The 25,090-nt window shown below is 42.1% G+C and overlaps 2 protein-coding genes and 1 non-coding gene across 3 annotated transcripts in view; 2 read left to right on the top strand and 1 right to left on the bottom strand.

Annotated features, from left to right (window-relative positions):
* CARD6 (caspase recruitment domain family member 6) overlaps positions 1–21,237 on the bottom strand; it is a 41,229-nt gene extending 19,992 nt beyond the window's left edge. The window contains 9 exon segments of the mRNA XM_036847256.1: positions 2,291–2,391; positions 4,280–5,167; positions 5,170–5,277; positions 5,280–5,649; positions 9,342–9,346; positions 11,058–11,541; positions 11,543–11,610; positions 13,320–13,623; positions 21,148–21,237. Coding sequence (XP_036703151.1) covers positions 2,363–2,391; positions 4,280–5,167; positions 5,170–5,277; positions 5,280–5,649; positions 9,342–9,346; positions 11,058–11,541; positions 11,543–11,610; positions 13,320–13,623; positions 21,148–21,237 — 2,346 coding nt within the window. The 3' untranslated portion in view covers positions 2,291–2,362.
* A 559-nt stretch (positions 21,238–21,796) lies between these two features.
* On the top strand, positions 21,797–24,507 carry RPL37 (ribosomal protein L37). Its single transcript, XM_036849374.1, has 4 exons — positions 21,797–21,918; positions 22,654–22,789; positions 23,034–23,118; positions 24,391–24,507. The coding sequence occupies exons 1-4, from the start codon at positions 21,916–21,918 to the stop codon at positions 24,458–24,460; spliced, it is 294 nt and encodes a 97-aa protein (XP_036705269.1). The 5' UTR covers positions 21,797–21,915; the 3' UTR covers positions 24,461–24,507.
* Positions 24,230–24,308, top strand: LOC118893729. Its single transcript, XR_005019577.1, has one exon. It is a non-coding gene; the product is annotated as a small nucleolar RNA SNORD72 (small nucleolar RNA).
* Positions 24,508–25,090: the final 583 nt, after the last annotated feature.

Raw genomic sequence — 25,090 nt, 5'->3', positions numbered from 1 at the left:
TATACACCATGTGTATACCTCAGTCTGGCTGAGATTCAGAGATTGGGCTGCAGGGCGGCAGCAGCGGACGCAGAGAGGGCAGGTAGAACGCTACTGCAGTGGTCCACGTAGGAGGTGATGGTGGCTTAGATGGGACTGGTGGGAGTGGAGATCTTAGAGAAGTGGATGGACTCAGAACGCTATGGAGATAAAATTGACAAGACTTCTTGGTGATTTGGGATGGAGGGAGGTGAGGGAAGACACTGCCAGAAGTCCTGGGTTTGGGCATTATTATAATTAAGGGAGTGGGCTATGGAGGAGGGTTGCAAGTTTGGGAAGGGTTCTCTTTTGCCCATAAGTTTGAGATTTCTATCAGGCATGCTATGGAAATGTCGAGTAAACAATTGGATGGAGTTCACAACACAGGTCAGGACTAGAAATGTAGATTGGGTGGGGGGGGCGGGGTTTGCAGGCAAAGTCATGTAGATAACACTCACAGTCAGGGGACTGAGTGATGTCACCAAAGGAATGAAGAAATAGAGAGGGAACCTCAGGATAGATGTGCAGAGACTGAGCAAAGGAGAAGCCAGCAGAGAATTGATCTCCCCATCTGAATAATAGGACTGTCTTAGGGCTATTGGAAGGAGTATATAGGCTTTTTGTATGTAACACCCCTTGTGGCACATAGTAGGGCTTCAATAGCCATTATTCCTCTTTGCCCCATTCATTTTTCACAGAGCGCCTCTCCTCCTACTTCCCTGGGGAAAGCAGAAAACAAAGGCCATCACGAGGCAATACCATCAACTTCCAGTTTCCCCACAATTCAAACCTACCTGCAAGTCTATCATTCACTCCCTCTTCCTTCCAGTGTCCCAAGAAGACAAATTCCCTTTTCTCTTCAAAGTTCATTTTTCCCAGCTGCCAATTCTATCCCTCCTACCTCTTGTAGGACATTGCCCTACCAATTATACATTCTGTCTTATACTTTCTATTCTTTCCCCTTTACAGATTCTTCCTCTCAGTAACTCTGTAAGTATGAGTTCATTCCATCTTAAAAAAAAAAAAAGGCTTCCTTATTTCTTTTAGTGATTTTTCTCTAAAAAGTGCTGCTCGATTTTTATTGTGCGTATGAGATACAAATGAACTTATTTACAAAACAGAAATAGACCCACAGGCATAGAAAACAAACTTATGGTTACCCAAAGGGGAAAGGGGGAGAGGGATAAATTAGGAGGTTGGGATTAACATATACATATACTACTATACATAAAATAGATAAATAACAAGGACCTAGTGCATAGCACAGAGAACTATACTCAATATTTTGTAATAACCTATAACGGAAAAGAATCTGAAAAGAATATATATATATATATATATATCACTTTGCTGTACACCAGAAACTAACACAACATTGTAAGTCAACTATATTTCAATTTAAAAAAAACCAACTGACCATAAATGTAAAAACAAATTTATTGTGCATATGAAGTATCAAGGGATATTGTTAGCACGCAGATTACGATTCACTAGGTAGAAGGGCTACAGAGTTGAGCTTCTGCTGAATGCTGATGCTGACGCCACTGGCCCACAGGCCACACTTCGAGCAGTGGTTCCCAAGCTTGACTGTGTGTCGTTATCACCTAGAGAGCTTTAAAGAATGCGGATATCTGGCTGCCACTCCCAGAGATCTCTATATCTTTGACACAGGCTGTGGGCTCGGCATTGGGATTTTTAAAAATCTCCCCTGATGATTCTAATGTGCAGACAATATTGAGAACTCCTGCTATCCAGAGGGTAGAATTATGAGGGACTTTCTACACGATATATTTCTATAGTGTTTGAACTTTTTGCCAAATATTATGTTACCTTGGACTTAAAAAAAAAAAAGATGAATTAGAAGAATGAGGATGGGACTTGCCTGGCGGGCCAGTGGTTAAGACTCCACACTTCCAGTGCTTCCACTGTAGGGGACATGGGTTGGATCCCTGGTCAGGGAACTAAGATCCCATATGCCATGCAGCACAGCCCAAAAAAAAAAAAGAAGAAGAAGAAGAAGATGAAGAAGAATGAGGAGGAGAAGGAAAATGAAGGAAGAAGAGAAGAAAAAAGGGGGGAGGGGGAGGAAGAAAAAATTTTCTTGATCCAGTAGGTACAGCACTTTCCTTTTCAATCAAATTTCTTAAAGTGTCCACTTCCTCACTTTCCATTCACATCTCAACCCTCCCCAGTCTGGCTTCTGTGCTCTTTTCTCCCTAAAGCTGTATTGACAATAACCACACAACGCAAGGGGTCACATCTCAGTTCTTACCTTACTGATCTTTGGCCAATGTTGCAAGAGGTCCCAGGAACCTAAAGCAATATCCCAGCACACACCATATCATTAATGAATTTTTTCTTCTTTCTTGTGGGCTACAAATGAGAATAGTAAATGATGAATGATTCCGTGTTGTTATTAAGCAAGGAACAGTGCTGACACCTGGCAACAGATGAAATATGCATGCATGCAAAGCTCTTGTTAAAAAAATCTCTCCACATCCAAAATTAATGTCCATCCTAAAGGAACTAAAAGAGTCAAAACATTTCTCCCTTTTTGAAGCAGACTCTCAAGAATTATAGCAAAGCTTCCCTGGGTCTGCTTTCTCACAAAGGGGGAGGGGGAGAAGTAGGTGTGTCCAAGACTGCTCAGACACTGAAAGAAGAAGAAACATTTTTCACAAATAACTTGTGCCACTTCAGGTCCTCCAGGAAGCAGATGCTAAGATAGAATTCAAGTCCGTGAAAAGTCTGTGACACAGAAAGGGAGGAGGGAGCAGAAGTGGGGAGAGCTCATACTGCCTGCAGGTCAGACAAGGCAAGAAAGAAGGGAGGGGGCACTGGTGAGGAAGAGCATCGGACTACACTGCAGCTCAGAGAAAGTCTCAGCCAGGCCAACAAGGAGCCCCAGAGCCAAGACTGCCTGGCAGGGTCCCCACACGTGGGAAGGACTGGCCCGGCTCCGGGACCCTCACCATGCTGAGTCCCTGACTCGGAGCAGTCAGCCCAGAGTGCGGTTTCTGGACCACCGCAGTGGGTCCCTACAGAGGGCTCTTGGCCGGCGACTCTCCTCACAGCAGGATCCCCAGCAGCACACTCCCAGGCTGCCCAGGACTGAACTCGGCTGGTTACTATTTGAATAATTTTAATATGGTTTGGGCAGAATAAAGAGGCAACAGAATAATCCTTTGACAGTTCTATCTCTTCGTTTCTGAAACTTTCATCTCATTCCTTATCTTAAAAACACCAAAAGTAGGTCTAGTCTAAGGGAAGGAAATTGGCCCTAATTTGATAGGACAGTCTCTGCTGACTTCCTGAAACACCCCACCCAGAGCTTCCAGGAGCCCGTCTCGGCTCTTCTTCCCCATCCAGTCCTCCTCTGCATACATAACTGATCCTCTGCCTGTCCCTTAAGTTCTGCCCTTCCTCAAGTTGCGCCTGTCACTCTGTCCACACTACCTGGGTTACTGCTGTGATGGAATGATATTTGAAGTATTAACTGATGCAGTTTTTTATTAATAATATTTCCTCCTCTCTTGCATGATCCCTTCACCCATCCGATTATGGGAAGTGTGACAGATACTAAAGACATGCAGTATTCGAATCTCTCTTTGGGTTTTATTGCTCACCTGGGGCCTAGGGGTAGGGTTGGGGGTTTACCCAGAACTGGGGATAAGGGGCAGGGGCCCTCTGGACGATATGCATGTCTCAGTATCTTCATCTATTCTCCTTTCTCTCTGCCTCTGCATCCCAGAGAAACTGATCTGGTCTGCGAGGCTTAGAGATGCAGGGCTGTCAAATCAGGACCCGAGCCAAAAATTATAGTGCATTAATCACTAGTAAAGTTGTCTCCTGTGTTCCCCAGGCACAGACTTGCCTAGGCTGTGACTTCCCAACCGCTCTTGCTGCCTGTGAACCCAGGGAACGGAGGTGAGCTCCCTGGGAGTCCACTTCCCCAGACTTTTCAAGGGCTCCCATTTTCTGTGGTCTCTCAGACCAGGCCTGTACATGCTGAGAAATGGGTCTTGATGGTCTCCCAAAAGTTTTATCCATGTGACGTCCCTGAGCAGTTCTTGAAAATTTCATAAATCTTTCACCTGAATAAAATCTCTGAGGTTGGAAGTACTGAATCCCAAAACTTTATCTGGACTATGGGTCCTTGTATTCTGAAAGGGTGAAGGATGGAAACCCTGAGACCTCCGCTCTAACCAAAACTGGGAGACCATAACCCATGGGGCTGTCAAAGAAACATGGTAAAAATTACCTCCAATTCTGGTTGGTAAAGGACGGCAGTTTTTCAGAAGAGGCATGAATACTGGGGTGAGATGGAAATTCTGAAGATTTTGGCTGATCTCACATCTAGCCTCAGTCTCTCTTACTGACATCTAAGCGGGGCTTTCAGATGAGTTGTTTGGCTGACTGTGTCTTTGTGGTCCCTCATCTTCAGCTGTTCCAGCCAAGTTTTCAGTAGGGGAAACTTGAATCCCCTGCATGTTCTCAAAGTCGTGGTCTATCTGTATCCCCAACTCCCTGGCCAGGGGTGCGATGTCCTCCACAGACACACATCTGAGTGAAGAGGACATCACTTCTTTCAGGGCAGCTTGAAGACCCTCCATGTTCCTCCCTCTCTCTCCAGCTTCCTCCTCCTCCCAAAACAGTAGTTGTGATGGCTTCAACTTCAGGATCCTCTGGAAAATCTGAGCCTCCTCATTCTCCCTGGCCTGGGGACTGAGGACAAAGTAGCATCTTTCAATGGCAGCTTCCCCTAAAAACATTAGCAAGTCCCATTCCTTCTCACCTAGGCAGTCAATGAAAAAAAACACAGCTGAGGAAACTTCCATCAAGAAACCAAACTGTGTCCAAAAACTTTCTAGATCCCCACGAAGGTTGGCCACAGCAACAGCTTTCTGGAAAAAACTGGGGTTTTCCTTTAGACCATCACTATCAGGAAAACTCCATGTTACCTCAACCAGGCCATCAGAGATCTGCTGGGGAAGCACCAGAACAGGCAAATCCTGATGGAGAAAGATTTTGTGTGATTTCAGGTGGGCAGGGCTGAGCAGTGTGTTGAGGATTCTGGACTTGGAGAAGCTACAGTATCCGAGACGCACAAAAGAGATGACAGGCATCTTCATGAGAGTCAGAAATTTTCTGTATCCCCTGTAGGCCTTCCTGAAGACTGCGTTGACTGCTCCTTCACAATGTCCTTCATGGCTCCCAGCATTAAAATGCTTTTGTTCTTTTCTGCATCTGGCAGTAGCAGGGAAGGGCAAACTGGCACTGATATATGTTTGACATGACTTCACGTTGCAAAGAGCTATCTGAATACAGCATAGAGGCACAAAGGACATCAAGGGGATTAATGGTTTCTGTTTCTCTAATTTCCAAATTCTCTACTCCAGTCAAAAATTCCCCTTTGCTATCTTCACCCAGAACCTTGTGCCTGAGGATTGAATCTCTGACTGTCATATCCAGTGCTTGAAGTTTCATCAGGAAGTTCCAGGCTAAGTCACCTGGAGTCTCAGTCACCCACCTACATCCTCGGTCTAAGAAGAATTGTTTAACGAAATCTGGCAGAAGCTTTCTGCTTGTATCTGGGTTTAAACAGGACAGGACATCTTTAAACACTTTTTTCTTTCTGTAGGAAAGAAGATAGTCAGTGAATGTCGTGTTCAGCATCTAAGCTTCCTTCAATGACTTTTTTAATTAAATAAGTTATTGACATTTTCATTGGAAAAAAAAAAGATGAAACAATACAAGTAAAGTTCTCTTTCATTGCTCTGTCAATTCTATTTCCTTCTAAGAGATATGTCAATATAGTATGGTACGTTTCCTTCCCATCCTTTTTCTATGCAAGTACATAAGTATGTTTGCATATGTAGAAATACACAGTTTGGTTTAATGGATGCTATTTTATTTTATAAATGATATTATACTGAATGATTCTTCTTCGGTATAAAACTTCTTTTTACTCAGTGGTATTCCTTGCAAATTCTTCCAGGTAAGTATATATAGAGACCTACTTAATTCATTTTAGCTAATCCATTGTACTTCATGGTTTGGAAGAACCATTATTTATTTAACAATTGTCTACTGGTGATCATTTAGGTTTTCCAATTTTTTTGGCTAATGTTTGTATGCAGCAATGAAAAACCCTGTTAAAGCTTCATTATACACATGTATGAGGAATTCTCTAGGTTGATACCAATTTATTTCTTAAATGTTAACTCTTGCTAAAGTTTGGAGAAATGGAACATTTTGTTATCATTGAAGTTTTCTCAGAATTTACATGTTGTACCTAATTTCTCCTGATGTTATTTTCTAATTTATCTTCTAGCCACTTCTTGGGAATACGGAGACAGTGCTTAGTAGAGAAAGAAAATCAGAGAGCATTTTCTGCTCCTGATGGATAGCAAATTAGCATAAGATTCTTGGATCCCCTATAAAAATAGCCTAGAAGAAACAGTAGAAGTGAGAGAAAGTATGGATTTCAAGAATTAACAAAAGTAAGGCTTCCCTGGTGGCGCAGTGGTTAAGAATCCACCTGCCAATGCAGAGAACACGGGTTCGAGCCCTGGTCCAGGAAGATACCACATGCCGCGGAGCAACTAAGCGCGTGCACCACAACTACTGAGCCCATGTGCCTAGAGCCCATGCTCCGCAAACAAGAGAAGCCACCACAATGATAAGCCCATGCACTGCAACGGAGAGAAGCCCCCACTGGCTGCAACTAGAGAAAGCCCATGCACAGCAACAAAGACCCAACACAGCCAAAAAAATAAATTAAATGATAAAAAAAAAAGAATTAACAAAAGTAACTCTAAGAAATCCTTGGATGGTCTGAAAGTTGCTTGAACTGGTATACATGGATAAAAAGGTGAGGGAGGAGTTAAGGCCAGCATGAAGGATTCCCAGAGGAGGCACTAAGAAGATGGGTTGCAGAAAGCATTTAATTTCTGCTCTTGCCTATCCCCTGCTTTTCCTTTGGACAACCATCCTCTGCTTCTTCAGCACAGAAATCAGTACTCACACAGCCCAAGCCAGATGCCTAACATTGACAAGGTAATAACAGGCTACTGTGGAGCAGTACAGTGATATACCTAATAAGCATAGAGATGGATGAAAAATTAAGAAGCAGTAATTTCTAGAACCCAATACCATTTATGTAAATTAAAAATTCATGAAAATAGCCCATGTAAGGCAAAAAAAAAAATGATCAGAGATTTTAGCTACCACCCACTGAAAGGAGACTGAGTTTTGAATTTGAGTCCAGTCAGGTTAATTAGGAACTAAACCAACGAAAAAAACCCAAGATTCTTTGCAGAAGTTTCACAATCCAGAGTCTCTATAACTGATCATACACAATGCATAGGACAAAATCCAAAGTTACGAGACATAGGAAGAAACAGGAAATGTAACGCACACTTGATCAATGGAGACCCACTCCAGGATGACCCAGATGTTGGATTTAGCATATAAGAATTTTAAAGCAGCTATCTTAACTATTTTCAAGAATGTACAATAAAATAAACCCATAATGAATGATTAAATAGCAATTCTCAGGAAAAAAAAACAGAAAGCATTTAAAAATTGAAATTCTAGAATTAAAAGTAACAATACCTGAATTTTTTCAAAAATCAGTAGATGGACTTAAAAGAAGATTGGAAATGACAGAAGAAAAATTCAGTGTACTTAAAGGTATAGCAGTAGAAATGACCCAATCTAAAGAATAAAGAGAAAAAAATTTTTTTTAAAAATGAATGGAGCCTCAGGGACCTCAGGAAAGATATCAGAAACTCTAACACACATGTACTTGGAGTCTCAAAAAGAGAGGAGGGAGCAAGTGGGACAGAAAAATAGTTGGATAAATAATGGCTGAGAATTTTCCAAATGTGGAAAAAAAAATTCCAAATTTATAGATTCACAAACCCTACAGAAGATGAAAACAAAGAAAAGCACACCTAGACACGTCAGAGTTAACCGCAGAAAAAAATTTTAAGAAAAAAATCTTGAAATCAATCAGAAGAAAAGTAACACAACACTTAAGGGGGAGCAATGATAAAATGACAAGACTTAGCATCAGAAAGAATGCAAGCCAAATGACAGGAATGACATCCATAAAATACTGAAGGCAAAAAATCTCCAATCTGAAATTCATCGCAGCAAAAATATTCTGTATTGAAGGCAAAATAAAGACGTTTCAACAAACAAAAAATAAATAAAATTCTTCAGGATAACAGGAAATAACATCAAATTAAAACTTTGATCTTCAGGAAGAAGAAAGGGCAGAGGAAATGGTAAATATATGGGTTCCTACCATCGACTGACCCCAACTAGTATAAGCTAGAAGGGAAGGGAGTTGATTGATATAGTCCATATACAAGTTGACCTTATACATTGCAGAGCACATAGGCAAGTCTTCCTGAGACTTTGATTTGAGACACAATGTTGGGCGTGGGGGGCATAAAATTTAACATGACAAAAAGCGTGAAGATCCTTCTCCTTTGAATCAGATGCATTTGGATTCCCCCCCCCCCCCCCCCCCCCCCCGTTCCCAGCTGCATAGACAAATATTACAAAGGAAAGAGACAGAGGATAGCCACAGGCCTCCAGTCAACTAGAGTGGATTGGTAACCATTAGAACTATATTGCAGGTCATAACTACATTATTATTGAGACTTTTCTTGACCTATTTTCTTAAAGGTGTTAAATTGATTGCAAAAATAGCCCCAATTAATGGCTTTCTGGCATCCATACTTTTTGCAATACTACCTCGCAAGAGGTGGAGTCTATTTCTCCCCAACCCTTGAATTCGAATTAGCTTTGCGACTTGCTTTTGCCAACAGGGTGTGGCAGAATTGTATGCATTATGGGTTGAATTGTATCCCCCCCCCAAAAAGATATGTTGATGCTCCCAGTACTTCAGAATGTGGCCTTACTTGTGAATAAGGTCTTTACAGCGGTGATCAAGCTAAAATGAGATCATTAGGGTGGGCCCTAATGCAATCTGATCAGTGTCCTTATAAAAAGAGGAAACTTGAAAACAGAGACATGCACCAAGAAGATGGTCTACAAGCCAAAGAACACCTCAGGCTACCAGAAGCTGCGAGAGAGGGCTGGAACAGCTCCTTCCCTAGTGCCTTCAGAGAGAGTATGACCCTACCAACACCTTGGTTTCAGTCTTCTGGTCTCCATATCTGTGAAACAATATATTTCCCGTTGTTCTAAGCCACCATTTTGTAGTACTTTATTGGGGCAGCCCTAGGAAACCTATCATACAGATGGCGTGATAGTTCTGAGCCTAAGCCTAAAAATGCCTTCATTACTCTCTCTCTCTGTCTCTCTGACTACTCTCCCTCACCATAAGAATATGCCTCGCGGAGTCTGAGAACAAGTCCAGACTAGCTTGCTAGATGAGAGATGAGCCTATGCCAGCTGACCACAGATATAGGAGTAAACCCAGCGCAGACCAGAAGAACTGCTCAGCCAACTGCAGACACATGGACAATTATACACTCTTATGGTTTTAAGTGACCCTAATTTTGAGATGCTATGTTGAGATATTACTATTGTGATAAATAAATGATACAGAAAAATCATGCAAAACAAAACAATATCATGCAAGAAACACATAATATTAGAATGTTACCTATGGAGGAAGGTGAATGGGAAATAGAGAAAAAAATGAAATAGATAAACAAAAGGGGCTTTTTGCAGAATAATGAGGGTAGTATGCAATGACTAATTAATTAATTCAACCCTATGCAACAACTGTAATATATTCAAAAAATTAAGAATGAGGTCTAAAAGCAACTATATATTGGGAAGGTATGGGGGTGGGACAAGAGCTGTGTTATGGGTTGAATTATGTACCCCTCAAATTCGTATGTTGAAATCCTAAGCCCCAGTACCTCAGAAGGTAATGGTATTTGGAAATGGCATCACATGGTAGATGTAATTAGTTAAGATGAGGTCATTATGGTGAGCCCTAACCTAATATGACTGGTATTCTTATAAAAAGGGGAAATTTCAACATAGAGGCGTGAACCCAGGAAGACAACCATGTGAAGATGAAGGCAGGTTGTGGGGGTAGGGTGAGGGGGGCGAGGGTGGAGGGGATGCTTCTACAAGCCAAAGAAGCCCAAAGATTTCCAGCAAACTACCAGAAGCTAGGAACAGATTCTTCTTTACAGCTTTCCAAAGGAACCAACCCTAGAGACACCTTGATTTCAGACTTCCAGCCTCCAAACTGTAGGACAATATGTTTCAATTGTTATTGTTTAAGCTACCGAGTTTGTGGTGCTATTTTGTTACAGCAGCCCTAGTAGCAATGTCAAGGTGTGCTGAGGAGGAAATTACTTTTCTTTTTTTTTTTTTTTTTTGGAAATTACTCTTTTCTGACCCATAACTGGATTATGAATTCCCAGGATTTGGACTGAATGTGAGTTGGTAGTTACCTTCTCTTTCTGTACTCAGAACTTGGTGATGTTTATTTTCCCAGACAGTATCTCTCCAAATTAAGCATTTCTCATATTTTGAATTTTCATTGAGAAATATTCAAATTCAAGATTTCCTCATCAAAATGGCAATATTTGGACTGGATCAAGACAAGCTTTATTTTGGGATTTTATCCATTTATCACAAATTCCTCTCCTGTTTCCACTTCAATAGTTAGGTTTATAATCCCCATATTCCATTGGTCACAAAGGAGCTAAAATGATTAAAAAGGTTTAATCTGAGGAACAGAAGGGAACAGCTAAAATCAGTGGTTATATGTATGATGGAGGTGACTGCAGAAACCTTTAAGTTGATAGTCAATATTTACTTTAGCTTATACTGTCCACTGTTCCTAGGTCCTGGGTTTTCCTCCCTGTCAACACTCACCTCTGAGGCAATTCCGAGTTAGAGAGGTCCAAGAAATTTTTGTGTAGCTGCTTTTCTGCTGCCATCTGGTGCCTTTCCTCAGCCCCTCTCCCCATTATGTCATGGCAACCTAAAAATAAGTTGTTGCCTAAGTAACTACACACACATCATTCCCATACCTTCCATACTTTTCTCCTCTTCCTCCTCCAATGACATGCCAGTTTCTGAATCCCCATAATTCTGTTCTTCATCAGAGAACTCCATGGTTTCAGAATACAAGGAGTCCTCTTTGCTGTCATAGATAATGCACTCTGGGTCATCATAAGCATCCTCTTCCACGGGGGTGTCTCCATCTTCAGAGTACCCAACAGATTCTAGATATTCCTCTTTTCCTAAGTGTAAAAAATCATCTGACTCCTCATATCTCTGTTCATCCTGTAAATACTCAATAGTTGTTAGAAATTCATATTCAACATTCTCAACCAGTTGCAGAGATGTGAATTTTGGTGTGTTGTATTCCTTCTCATTTTCCCTTGAGGACCAAGCAGTTTCCTGATAACCAGCCTTCTTGTCCGTGAAAGACTCAGAGGTTTCCAAATCCAAGTGTTCTTTCTCTTTGAAGGACATGGTGATCTCAGGATCCTCAGGCTCTTTCTCTCCAGGAAGAAAAAACACCTTCCCTGCTTACCCCCAAAGGTTGCGGTGGCTCCATATACTCATTTTTTAAAAGTTCTGGAAAGAATAGGAAAGGTTGGGGGATTTTTATTTTCTTTTTTTTTTTTTTTTTTTGAAATTAACAAATGTTATAATAACTTGACTTTCCATGACCTCAAAGCATCATCTCCTTTATTTCACTGGATAACAGGAATACCTACCACCTCCTACATAAATGGCAACGACTCAACTGTCAGAACTTTCTCCCACTGAAAAATATCAGATCACACTCCTGCCTTGCTCAAAAGTTCGAGTCTTTCACAGCAAACTCAAAGGGTAAATGAGTGAAATAGAAAACTTGAATCCTGTGTTTACTTGTGGATTTACTGTGACCCTAAACCAGCTCAGACTACATAAGGCCATTGCTAACAAAATCTGATCCTAATCATTTCTAATCAAGAAGCAAATAACTCTGATTTGGAATAAGTCCTGGAAATAACAAGACCTGTTTCTCTAAGCATACAGGTCCTGTACTACATTAGAGACCATTAACATTAATCTTTTTATCTGAGCCTCTGCCTCTCTAACATCTCTTAAAATAATCTTCACTATTTTTTAGAAAAGGAGCTACACCTGTCTCTGGTAGTAATTTACAGAACTGCTAAACAATTCATCCTGGATGAAGTGCGCCCTCATTTGCCACTAATTATCTTTGAACGTTGAAAAATTAGAATTTGATTTGCTCCAGAAAACTAAGGTTCTGCTGGCATTCTCCTCACAGAGAAAACGAAGTTGTGGACTCTCCTGGTGGTGCAGTGGTTAAGAATCCGCCTGCTAATACAGGGGACACAGGTTTGATCACTGGTCCGGGAAGATCCCACATGCCGCAGAGCAACTAAGCCCGTGTGCCACAACTACTGAGCCTGCGCTCTAGAGCCCGCGAGCCACAACTACTGAAGCCCGCACGTATAGAGCCTGTGCTCCTCAACAAGAGAAGCCACGCAGTGAGAAGCCCATGCACCTCAATGAAGAGTAGCCCCCGCTTGACGCAACTAGAGAAAACCCACACACAGCAATGAAGACCCAACGCAGCCAAAAATAAATTAAAAAAGAAAAAAGAAGTTGCTAATCTACCACATATGTGTGTTAAAAATTATTTTTCCTATATTTTCAAAACGGCTATACTAAGTGAAAGATGCAGCTTTTGGTCTTGAGGTTGTTAATACCCATGAATTCACTTACTTTATAAGGAAATCCTGATGTGTCACTAACAGTAGTCTCTTTCCGACTATGAGTATTTCAGAATGTCACTGCCAGAATAATAAGTTTATACTAGCACTAAAACAAGTGCAGGTTTTGGGGACATCCCTTGTGGTGCAGCGTGTAAGACTCCATGCTCCCAATGCAGGGGGCCCGGGTTTGATCCCTGGTCAGGGAACTAGATCCCACATTCATGATGCAACTAAGAGTTAGCATGCCACAACTAAGGAGCCCACCTGCCACAACTAAGACCCAGCACAACCAAATAAAATAAATAAATATTAAAAAAAAAAAAAACAATTGCAGCTTTTGGATTGAGTTTGAACAAAAAATTATAAATCCCCTAAAACAATAAGATACATCATTCCCTGCATTTTAAATCTTGGATACTTTTCCCTTTTATCATATTTCAGTGAAAATTATCTGCAGGAGAATGACAAAGGAAAATAAAAAGTAAAAATTTTCTTTTTTTTCAGGAAATCTACCTCCTCCCTCTCAGCCCAAAAAAGTGTAGAAATTTAACTTACCATGATTTAAGTGATTTAAGTCCCAAATGGTAGCTGACTCTGAAAAAGTACTAAGTAAACAGTTGAGAAAAAGTTGACCGCTCACTTCTCCCTTTTTCTGTACCAAAATTAACAGCTTCCAACTTTTCTTCATGGGATCTGTAATATTCTCCAGAATCTCATACTCTTCCTCAGAAATTAGCCTCTGAGAGGTTAATGTATCTAAGATACAATCAGGATCTTGTTGGAGGATTTCAAGTAACTTTTTTCATTCTTTTTCTATGATTTCTGAGGGAACACTCCCAGTAGCCAACGTTCCTGTTTTCTGCAGAGTAGGAAATGAACTATGAAATAGTTCCAATGCATGAATACAAGTTTTGGGGGGGTTTTTTGGTTTTGGTTTTGGTTTTGTTTTTTTTAAGGCAAAGAGTAATTCTATTTGGCAAAGAATAACTATGTCAATGACGCCTAGTGTTGGAGAGGGTGGATAGAAACAAGCCAAAGTAGCGGGGGAACCCAGCCCTCAGCCCCCACGGACCCTGGCTCCCTGTAGATTATTTATCGTTTTTTGACGACTTGACTCAGTTTCATATGACTTAGCCCCTGAGAACTCCTCTGAGTCAACTCCTCTGAGAAGCCTCTCTTGAACTTCAGATTGGACTAGGTATTCTCTCCTCTGAGCTCTATCTGCGATAATAAGAATGTGAATTGATTAACCCTTTTGGAGAGAAATCTGTCAATATGCAGCAATAAATAAATAAATGTGACAGATAAAAATCAAAATTCATACCATTCAGTGCAGCAATCCCACTGCACTGAATAGGAAATTATCTTATGGAAATAATCAGACAAATGCCCAAAGATGTATGTGCAAGAATCTGCATTACAACATTTTTATAATAGCAGAAAATTGAAAATAACTCAAATATCCACAAATTGCAGGTTTATGGAACAAATGTTGATACATCAACAATGGTGTTACCTAATCAGGTCTGGCTGTTCACCACTCAAAAAATCAATACTTGAGGGACTGCCCTGGCTGCGCAGTGGTTAAGAATCCGCCTGCCAATGAAGGGGACCTGGGTTCGATCCCTGGTCCGGGAAGATCCCACATGCCCGTGCGCCACAACTACTGAGCCCGCGTGCCACAACTGCTGAAGCCTGCACGCCTAGAGCCCATGCTCCACAACAAGAGAAGCCACCGCAATAAGAAGCCCGCACACTGCAACGAAGAGTAGCCCCTGCTCGCTGCAACTAGAGAAAGCCCGTGCGCAGCAACGAAGACCCAACACAGCCAAAAATAAATCAATAAATAAATAAATGTAAATAAAAAATCAAAAAAAAATACTCGAGAGAGAGAGACAAATGTTGGTAGAAAGGAAAGTTGCTTTTAATCAGAATGCTGGCAATCTGGGGAGATGGTGGACTCAGTGTCCCCAAAAACCACCTCTGAAACTTATGCTTGGCCATGAAAGTTTTTATAGGGAAAAAGGGAAGTAATCTCAGTTAATCATTGAGATAGGGGGTGGGAGTCATCGCCATCCCCCACTGTGTGCAGACTTGTATGCAGGCTTGTCAACTTCCTGTGATTTTTCTTTAGATGCTATCTTGTTCACACAGTTTGTTCGCAAGATTACTTAAGGGGAAGCTAGGGAAGAGAACTGGTCATCTGTTAATTACTTATTCTTCATTTCAACTTCTTTGATCTATAGAAAGAACCAACAGATTACGCAAGGTATTGTGTGATTAAGATTTGAAAGGCACTGCTAGGGCTGGAGATGAGTAGAGCATGGGGGGCGCCTTGTTTAAGGTTAGTGACAAGGCAAAAGGGCCTCCTGCAGAGAGCTCTTTCCTGCAAAAAGCTTTCTCCTGCCAAAAGCTGCTTACAAATCCCCACTTGTCAGAACATCATTCCATTTCTACGGGATCATGGGTGAAGGTCTGTCTTCTGTAACTTCTTCATTCTGACAAAGGGCACCGTATTCTTAGAGTGGAAGATGTCAGCATGGGTTTGCAGTATCTCTTTGCTGACAATTTTAGTTGCCCACTTACATATGCAGGCAGAACAAGCTACAATTATTTTGATGCCCACCAAGATATACATTATTATGAGCAATAGTGCTAATCCCATTCTCTTAAGGCCAGTTCTTGGAATTGTACTAGCCATAGATTCAGTACTGCTCAAGGTGGAGCAGCTTATGTCATGGCTACAGTCTAGTCATCACGCAGTTTTAGCTTTTCCCCTCTGGTGGCAGTTATAGTATCTGTAAAACAACTCAGGAATGTGCATCAGACACTGAGTCTGTGACTCTATTGTCCTAATCATTAACGGCTTGAGCTTGCTGTTTTGCGACTCAGGGAGGCCTGGGAGACTTCAGCTTTTCTATAAACAAGAGGCAGGAGACATGAAGGAGCCTTTGTGCTTGGGGTGGGGTGGGAGTGGGGTGCAGAGTTCTGCTCAGTTCCAATGCAATACCAAAATGAAGTTAAAAGTGATGAAGTAGGGACTTCCCTGGTGGTCCAGTGGTTAAGACTTCACCTTCCGAAGCAGGGGGTGCAAGTTCGATCCCTGGTCGGGGAGCTAAGATCCCACATGCCTCACGGCCAAAAAACCAAAACATAAAAGAGAAGCAGTATTGTAACAAATTCAATAAAGACTTTAAATAAATACATAAATTAAATAAAGTGCAAAAGCTACAAAACCATTCTGCCCTCATCCCATATACCACAAAAAAAAAAGAAAAAAAAAAGGATGAAGTAAATCTACACATATTGACAAGTAGTGATATCCATGATATATTATGGAAAACAGCAAGTTATAGATCCCATTTTTTTTTTTTTTAACTAGAACTGAAACAAGGAACAGGATGTTTTTGTTTTTGTTTTTTTTAATATTTATTTATTTATGGCTGTGTTGGGTCTTCATTTCTGCACGAGAGCTTTCTCCAGCTGCGGCAAGCGGGGGCCACTCTTCATCGCGGTGCGCAGGCCTCTCACTACCGCGGCCTCTCCGGCTGCGGAGCACAGGCTCCAGACGCGCAGGCTCAGCAATTGTGGCTCACGGGCCCAGCCGCTCCGCGGCACGCGGGATCCTCCCAGACCAGGGCTCGAACCCGTGTCCCCTGCATTGGCAGGCAGCCTCTCAACCACTGCGCCACCAGGGAAGCCCTAGATCCCATTTTTATTTAAAAAGTTAATATGTGTATAGTGTATGTATACAATATGTGTATATACATATACATTATATTTTAAAGAAGACAGCCAGGAAAGAGATACTCCAATTGTAACACTGGTATCTCTGGTGATATGATTACAGTGGTATTCATACGTTCTACTTTAAACATTTCTATTTATTTTAATAGTTTACATTTTTTGTCTTGTTAGCTGACTTTAATTTTTTAAAAAACTATCTAGTTGGTTTTTATTTTCATTTATAGTTCACAAGAACCTGAAAACAATCTAAATAACTATCAACAGGATACTGGATGAGTAAACTGTGGTATCTCATATAATGTAATATACAGCATTGAAAAAGAATGAACTTCAGTGACCCACAGTATACATAAATAAATCATAACAATATTAAGGGGAAATTTTAAGTCCCCAAATATTATATGCTGCATGAAACCCTTTTTAAAAAGCTCAAAATAATGTAAATACAGACACATACACACACATTTTAGGAATACACATGGAATCAATATAATTATATAAAATGAGAAGTAAGGAAATGAACTTCAGAAGGATGGCTACCTTGGTTAGGGGAGGCTAGGGATGGGATGGGATTGGAGGACAGGGAAATCATGGAGTTAGACATAGGATATCATCTGGGAATGAGTTTATAGGTGTTTATTAAATTATTAAAGGTAAATAGTTAAACATGTAAGTGAAAGCAGGCCATGCATGGACCAATGCTGAGCATAACCAAGGATAATGATTCATTAAATTCTGGTGTCCCTAAGGTTGAAAAAGAATAAGAGAATCCATATATGACATTAAAAATTAACTTTAGGTTGAGAGTTTTAAAATGTGTCACAAAGGTATGGGTTTCAAGAGATGTATCCCACCTAATACTAACAATTTGATTGGCAATGTTAGTAGGTTTGCCAATCTTTTCTTTTAATTCAACTTGGTTGGTAAGGTATTCTAATAACCAGCTTCTCAAACCCCATCTCCTCCCCACTGCTCCCCCTAAATACCCTCCTCTCCCACAAGAACTTGCTCCAGGAGATCTCAAAGCTGATGGGAAGAAAAGTGTTTATTTGAAGTTACATATTTCACAGTAAAATTTAAATTTAGGGGAGGAAGTTTAAATTCAGTTCCTTGGTAACAGGAAATCTGCATTGCACACACTTAGAATGCAAATGGAAGTGAACAGGAGGGAAGGGGGCAGGGCAAAACCTTTAAAAGAATGACATAGCCTGAGGACATGATATAAACTAATTAGAACCAAATAGGTCCAAGATGGTAGACCAGTCTAATTCCACTAGACCTTGAGCCTCAGTATATGCTCATTGTAACACATCTGCAAGCTAAATGACACACCCATAGGCGCCATGACAGTTCCAAGGCCAACCATAAAGGTCAAAAAGTAGGCCTGGGCTTCCCTGGTGGCTCAGTGGTTAAGAATCCGCCTGCCAATGCAGAGGACACAGGTCCGAGCCCTGGTCCGGGAAGATTCACATGCCGCGGAGCAACTAACCCCATGCACCACAACTACTGAGCCTGTGCTCTAGAGCCCGTGAGCCACAACTACTGAGCCCGTGTGCTGCAACTACTGAAGCCCGTGCACCTAGAGCCTGTGCTCGGCAACAAGAGAAGCCACCGCAGTGAGAAGCCCGCGCACCGCAACGAAGAGTAGCCCCTGCTCGCCGCAACTAGAGAAAGCCCGCACGCGGCAACGACCAAAGCAACCAAAAATAAATAAATACATTTATTTTTTTTTTAAAAAAAGTAGGCCCAATTCCTGGAAATCCCCACCCCTTCCCCCAAATAGCTGGAATACTCCTCCTACTCATTAGCCTATGAAATTACCCACCCATAAAAAACCTGACAACCCCATACCCTGGTGCCTTTCTCGCCTTTTGAGACGGCCCACACTCTGTCTGTGGAGCGTGTTTCTCTCTAAATAAATCCACTTCTTACCTATCACTTTGTCTCTCACTGAATTCTTTCTGTGATGAGACATCAAGAAAAGACCGTGGGTCTAAATCCTGAGACCAGGTGTGTGATCTCAGTTAAAACACCGCGGGTTCGAGCCCCAATATGAGTTACACGGTTTCAGAAGTGAGCTGGGGGAATGGTGGCCAGGAGATAAAGATTTGAAAATATATCCCTCACATCAAATACAGTGAAACAGGTGTAAAAATTTTGCTTGCAGCTAGGAGTTTAAATTATGTGATTTTTTTTTTAAAGAGAAAGGTCAGCACTAATTTCATCTATTGTAGGAAAAAAAAGCAGGTCAAGTCAAGAGACCTGAACTATATCAGAACAATAGATGCAAGATTTATGAAGTCTCTATCACTCTCTGCTAAAAGGCAAAACACCATAAGTAACAGCAGATTGCAACAGGGAAGAGCCAATTTTGACTCCATGTTGGATCTGTTTCTTTGACTTTAGCATTTGCTTTTCATAGCTTTTGTTATTATAATCATACATAATGGACTGCCTCAGGGAACCCTACCCACCTGTGAATGGCTGCAGGAAAGAAGAAATTAACCAACCCCTCCCCGAGGCTGGTCATTCCAGAAGATGTTTACCCTTTTTACTTTACTTCCTCCCCGAATCTCCCTCTCTATTTTGCCTTTTTACTTTACTCCCCTCTCTGATTCTATGAAAGAAAGTGTCATCCAGACCCCGCTAAGATGGTTTTTTGGGGACCCTAGTCCGCCATCTTTTCAGTCCGCCGGCTTTCCAAATAAAGTCATATTCTTTGCCTCAACACCTCGTCTCCCAGTTTATTGGCCTGCCGAGCGGCAAGCAGAGAGCTTGGACTCTGTAACAAGATCATCTGTTTCAGAAGTCATTCTACTCCCGACCTACACCTGGCATTTGGATAGAAATCTGGAAATTCTAAACTGGCTTCATAGGCCTCTATAGAGCCAAGGGCCTACCTGACCAGGGCCAGAATGGTGTGATTTCAAGCACACCAAAAAGGGAGAGGAGGAAAAATATTTCACTCTGATGTTTACAGTTTGGGGAATGTCTGGGGTAAAAGAGACTCGGACATAGTGCCTGTCACACAATTTGTGTCCTCAGTGGTTGCTACCTGTCCTACCCTTCCTGAAACCGAGCAGCACCCTGTGGGGCCCTCCTGGGTACAAAAGCCTTTCCATGTCCCCCTTTTCTTGTCTGTAGGAAAAAGGCTTCAGCCTCCTAGATCTTCGCTGCTGTGTTCCAAAGGGTAGATTCGAACAGTTACTAATTAGGGAAGTGAGGGAATGCAGAAACAAAAGAAAGGCAGTCAAGAAACAACAGTGCAGCGATAAAGCAGAGTCCTAGTTACTCCCCAATGGATATACATAGTAATCTGATACAAATTTTTGAGTTCTGCTATGGGAACTAAGGCCCCCAGGTGGAGGTGGAGGGTGGCTGAGCACAAGATTCCTGGAACACCACTCTCTTACCTCACCACCAACCAATCAGAACCTGGAACACCACTCTCTTACCTCACCACCAACCAATCAGAAGAAAGTCACATGCCCTGCAGCCCTTATTTTGCCTTTAAAAACTCTTCCCTGAAGGAATTCCCTGGTGGTCCAATGGTTAGGACTTTGGGCTTTCACTGCAGAGGGCCAGGTTCAATCTCTAGTCAGGAAAATAAGATCCTGCAAGCCGCACCACAGGGCCAAAAAATAAATAAATGATTTTTTAAAAAACCCAAAAAATTCTTCCCCCAAAACCACTAGAGAGTTCAGGTCTTTTGAGCATGCGCTGCGCTGTCCTCCTTGTTTGGTCCTTTCTCTGCTCCAAACTCCAATGTTTCAGTTTGTTTGGCCTCACTGTGCCTCAGGCACACTAACTTGGGTTCAACAACAGTCTACACTGATCTCATTTGTCATAACACTTGTGCTAAGCAGAATAATCATCTTCCCCAAAGATGACACAACCTGTGAATACCGTTACAAGGCAAAGGACAATTAAGGCTGCTAATCAGCTGACATGGAGATGAGAGAATTATCTGGGTGGGGCCAGAGTACTTACAAGGGCCTATTAAAAGATAAACAGGCATAGTTAAAATTTAAGTGTATTTTAGCAAAAATCGATCCAAAAAGGGCAGCACCAAACCAGAAGTGGTTAGTAACATTCTATGAGCCAGGGGAAAGACTATATAAAGTGTGAAGCAAAGAAAGGAAATTATTTGATTGACTGTAGCTTAAAGACTAGCTAGTTAGCTTAGTTTAGACTAGTTTGTGATTATCGTCCTTAAGTGTAAGATACAGTATTGTCAACTGTAGATGCAGTATTGTACTGCAGATCTCTAGAATGTATTCATCTTGCGTAACTGAAACTTTATACTTGTTGATTAAATGTTTAGTATTAAGCCGTTACGTTTGTGGTAAATTGCTAGAATGGCAATGGGGAACTAATACAACGCCTAATCCAGTTAAGTCTCCCCTGAACTGCAGTATGGTCCATATGGTCCAAACACCCAAATGTTGGCCTTCTCTCTCTCTCTCCTGGCTGCACCTCCCCCTGAACCCCCTACTCCCCACCTACCACTTCCATGAAGACAGGGACTATGTCCTGTTAATGTTTCTATTCACAGTTTCTAGAAGAGCCTAGTACTGACTAGGCACTAATCAACTGTTAACCTGTCAAAATTAAACCTCTAATTCCTAGACGTCACCTTGTTCTGCTGGTAGTTAGTTAATAAACTTTGCCAGTATTTCACAAGTGATAGGTCACGAATTCTGTTTCCTTTAGAAAGCACGCACATTTAGGATCGTTTTTCCCTAACTCTTAAATGTTTGGATATTTTATCCTTTTGCGAGGGTGGGGGCTTTCCTAGGCAAGAAGGTTACAAGTGGATTAGCGTTTATCAAGAAGGCCTGGGAACCACCAACATTAACACTATAGTGTTTTGAAGTACAGATGTCCAAGCCCCATCCAAAGCTGCTGAACCAGATTTCCTCACGTTAGAGTTTAGGAAACAATATTTAACAAGTTCCACGTCTGATTCCTTGGCATAACAAGATTGGGGATCAAATCATTTGCCTCTAAAGTACTACAGTTAGAAAAAACATTATTTGCCTTTCTCTTCATATTCTGAGCCCAGCTCCGTCCTCCTAGCGACCTCTCAGCGATGATCAGCGTCAGCCGAAAGCTTCCGACGAGACTGAGGAAGAACCTGGCGAAGAACCCCAGTCCCACCCCGAACCCTACACAGACGCCCACCCCGGACCCAGAAAGCTGTGAGCCCCGCCCCTCTGAACCTTCTATTGGCCCCGCCTGGCTCGGGATCCTCCTCTCGGCCCCACCCACGCTGCAGCGACGGACGCTTGAGAGCGGTGCACCGCGCCCCGCCGGAAGTACTTTCCTGGGCGGAAGCTTCTGAGCGCGATATAGCGGAAGTGACTTCTCTTTCGGTCTCTTTGGTCTCGGCGGCAGAAGCGAGATGGTGAGTGGTCTGCAAGGGCTCTCGGAATCGGCTTCCATCCTAGCGCCCTGCGCCGCGTTCCTTGCTGTCCGTGGGGGCCCGGCAAGGTTTCCGATAATGGGAGCCGGTGGGCAGGAAAGGGACATGCGGTGGCCCTCGAGAGGCAGAAGAATGGCCCCTATCTGTCTGGGAGTGCGGGGCTTGCAGTCGTGGAGCTGCAGCTGGTCTAGGCGCCTTGCTTCTGTCTGACCTTTGGGGAGCCCGCACAGCCCTGCTCTCCTATGGGAAAGGACAGAAGAAGCATAGTTTGAGAGTGTTGGGCTCTGTAAGCCAAGGAATCGTTGGCGGTGGTCCCTGAGCAGGAGCTCTTAGTTTTTGGAGTAGGGTTGGGTAGGAAAACCACGTTATCTCGTCTTTTGCATTATATCTTTTTTTCTTCTTTTTAATAACGTAGCGGATTTCAAAACACAGCAACTCTTGCAGGGGGCTTTAGATGACGTGAAATTCCGGTAGAGGTTTCTGATTTAGCGTTTAAGAAAAGTCAGACTTTGCTGTGTTTATAGCATTTGAATTCTTAATACATTGCAGTCGATTTGAAAACATGTAAATAAAATAAATAAACCACATTTTAAAAAAAAAAGTCAGACTCCCACAGTTGGAGACCCTGTGGTTGTCATGGTGTTTCTTTAACTGAAAACGTAAGAACGTGTGTAGAAATTGCCAGATTGAAGAATCGTCTGCCCCCTTAACTTGTAGACGAAGGGAACGTCCTCGTTTGGAAAGCGTCGGAATAAGACGCACACGTTGTGCCGCCGCTGTGGCTCTAAGGCCTACCACCTGCAGAAGTCGACCTGTGGTAAATGTGGCTACCCTGCCAAGCGGAAGAGGAAGTGTAAGTGCATGTTTACGGGACTCTGGTAGGGTGTATCCTGGCGTTGAGAATTGTCCCGTGTTTGTTTTGTACCTCAGTGGGGCATGACTGAGCATTAGGCGGTCCCTAGCAGAATGGGGCATCTGTATAGCGATGAAGTGGGGTTAAAACCCAGGGCAGGCATTTTTAAGTATATTGACCAACTGTGCTTACAAGGTGTGTGGGGAAAAACCTTATAGAACCTTCACCTGAATGTGTGTTTTAGATAACTGGAGTGCTAAAGCTAAAAGACGAAATACCACCGGAACTGGTCGAATGAGGCACCTAAAAATTGTATACCGCAGATTCAGGTACAGTTTTTATGTTTCAGTTGTAGTTGGTTCTGTGAGCTTGCATAATTATCCTCTCAACAGCCCTGGTTGGTGGGATGAGGTATTAGCAAGGAACTTTTCTCTTCTGCCACCATAACCTTCAGATCAGTTAGTTTAGATCTTGTGAATCTCTCAGGAAACAGTAGTATGAGCTATACATGCTGGGGCTTAGTTGGAGCTAGACTCCAGAAAATGTGATGACGTTTGTTAGCATACCTACATTTCACTTTCCTACCAAAATTTGTCAAGATAATCGTGCATAAAGGAGACTTTCGGGTTTTGTGGCTTTGGGCAAGTCTGCTCTAGAAAACTGTCAGTTGCTATTGTGTTTGTGTAGAAAGAAATTTTATATCTTTTATTACTTAAAGACAGGCCTTAGAGTTTTAATTTCAGCCCCCATCTAGACTAAACAGAGAAACTGCATTTTAATGGTAGCTTTTGAGGGGTTAACCCATGTAAGGTCTCAGCTGAGGTGATTTCTTTGTTGGGGAGGGCGGTTGTCCTGTGCAGTGTAGGATATTTAGCAGAATTTCTGACCTCTACCGCTCAATTCCAGGTTTTCAAATTTTAAAAGACCTCAAGACAGTTTGGGCGTTTGTAAACACGACACCCTTAGATGCGCTTGTGTTCATGTGCTGAAGTGACCTTTCTTTGCGCTTTGCACTTCATAATGTATAAGACTATTATACAGTAGTATAGGCTTAGGATTCAGTGGTCTGCTAGTTCAATGTAAGAGTTAAGAGCATGAATTGAAGCCAACTTTAACCTGTCTGTCCCTCAAAAGAGGGATAACGGTACACTTCAAGTAGGTGTTAATATTAAATGAGTTAAGATATAGAGTAGTTAAGCAGTTGAGAAAATGTCTACCATTAAGCACATTGTTTTTCCTTGGCTAAAGGAAAGTAGGATCTCTGGCTCGTAATTTAAGAACCCGTTTTCACAAATGCCTTAGGAATCTTAAGTGGTGGGGAAATGCTGGCCCAGTGATCAGTACAACCGAATATGTTGCCCTTTTTTTTTTTTTTTTTCCAATTAAAGTTATCTGTATTCCTGAAATGGCTATCTTGAAGCAGAAGGAAGTAAATACTGCAGCTTATCAGTGATGTTGTAAAAATAAATGTCTGAACATATGAATTCAATATTGATTTCAGACTTAACTGAGATAAGCTCATAAAAATCTGTTTTAGCGAAAATTAAAATGTATGTGTTGGCATTGCTGAAGTAACTGTTCTTGTTTTTAACACGGTGCAGGCATGGATTCCGTGAAGGAACGACACCTAAACCCAAGAGGGCAGCTGTTGCAGCATCCAGTTCATCTTAAGGATTTCAATTATTAGTCACGCAATAAATGTTCCGGTTTTAAAAAAATGTCTGGTGTGCCAAGGTATTTTTAATAGGCTTGTATCGATGATTTATATAGGTTTGCGAATGGGACAGCTTAAAATCAGATTTACTTGTTAAGTGGCTGTTTTGGAACAGTAACTTTTTTTTTTTTTTTTTTTTAAATAAATTTATTTATTTATTTATTTAATTTTTTGGGGCTATGTTGGGTCTTCGTTTCTGCGCGAGGGCTTTCTCCAGTTGCGGCGAGCGGGGGCCACTCTTCATCGCGGTGCGCGGGCCTCTCACTGTCGCGGCCTCTCTTGTTGCGGAGCACAGGCTCCAGTCGCGCAGGCTCAGTAGTTGTGGCTCACGGGCCCAGTTGCTCCGCAGCATGTGGGATCTTCCCAGACCAGGGCTCGAACCCGTGTCCCCTGCATTGGCAGGCAGATTCTCAACCACTGCGCCACCAGGGAAGCCCTGGAACAGTAACTTTTGAACTGGGTTGTGATACTGCTTAAGAGGACAAGGAACAAGCAGAATTCCAGGATTCCTTCAAGCAGACAACACTGGCAGATGATGTGAAGAATATAGTGAATTTACGTAGTACAATTCTTAGTACAACACATAA

The sequence above is a fragment of the Balaenoptera musculus genome, chromosome 3, assembly GCF_009873245.2.
Source record: "Balaenoptera musculus isolate JJ_BM4_2016_0621 chromosome 3, mBalMus1.pri.v3, whole genome shotgun sequence".
Lineage (NCBI taxonomy): Eukaryota > Metazoa > Chordata > Mammalia > Artiodactyla > Balaenopteridae > Balaenoptera > Balaenoptera musculus.
This window is presented reverse-complemented; position numbering and strand designations above follow the sequence as displayed.

What these genes read in the sequence shown, in the direction of transcription:
- RPL37 (XM_036849374.1), top strand. An exon ending in TGCCAAGCGGAAGAGGAAGT is followed by an intron (nt 22,790 to 23,033) that starts GTAAGTGCATGT and finishes TGTGTGTTTTAG; the next exon opens with ATAACTGGAGTGCTAAAGCT. An exon ending in ATTGTATACCGCAGATTCAG is followed by an intron (nt 23,119 to 24,390) that starts GTACAGTTTTTA and finishes AACACGGTGCAG; the next exon opens with GCATGGATTCCGTGAAGGAA.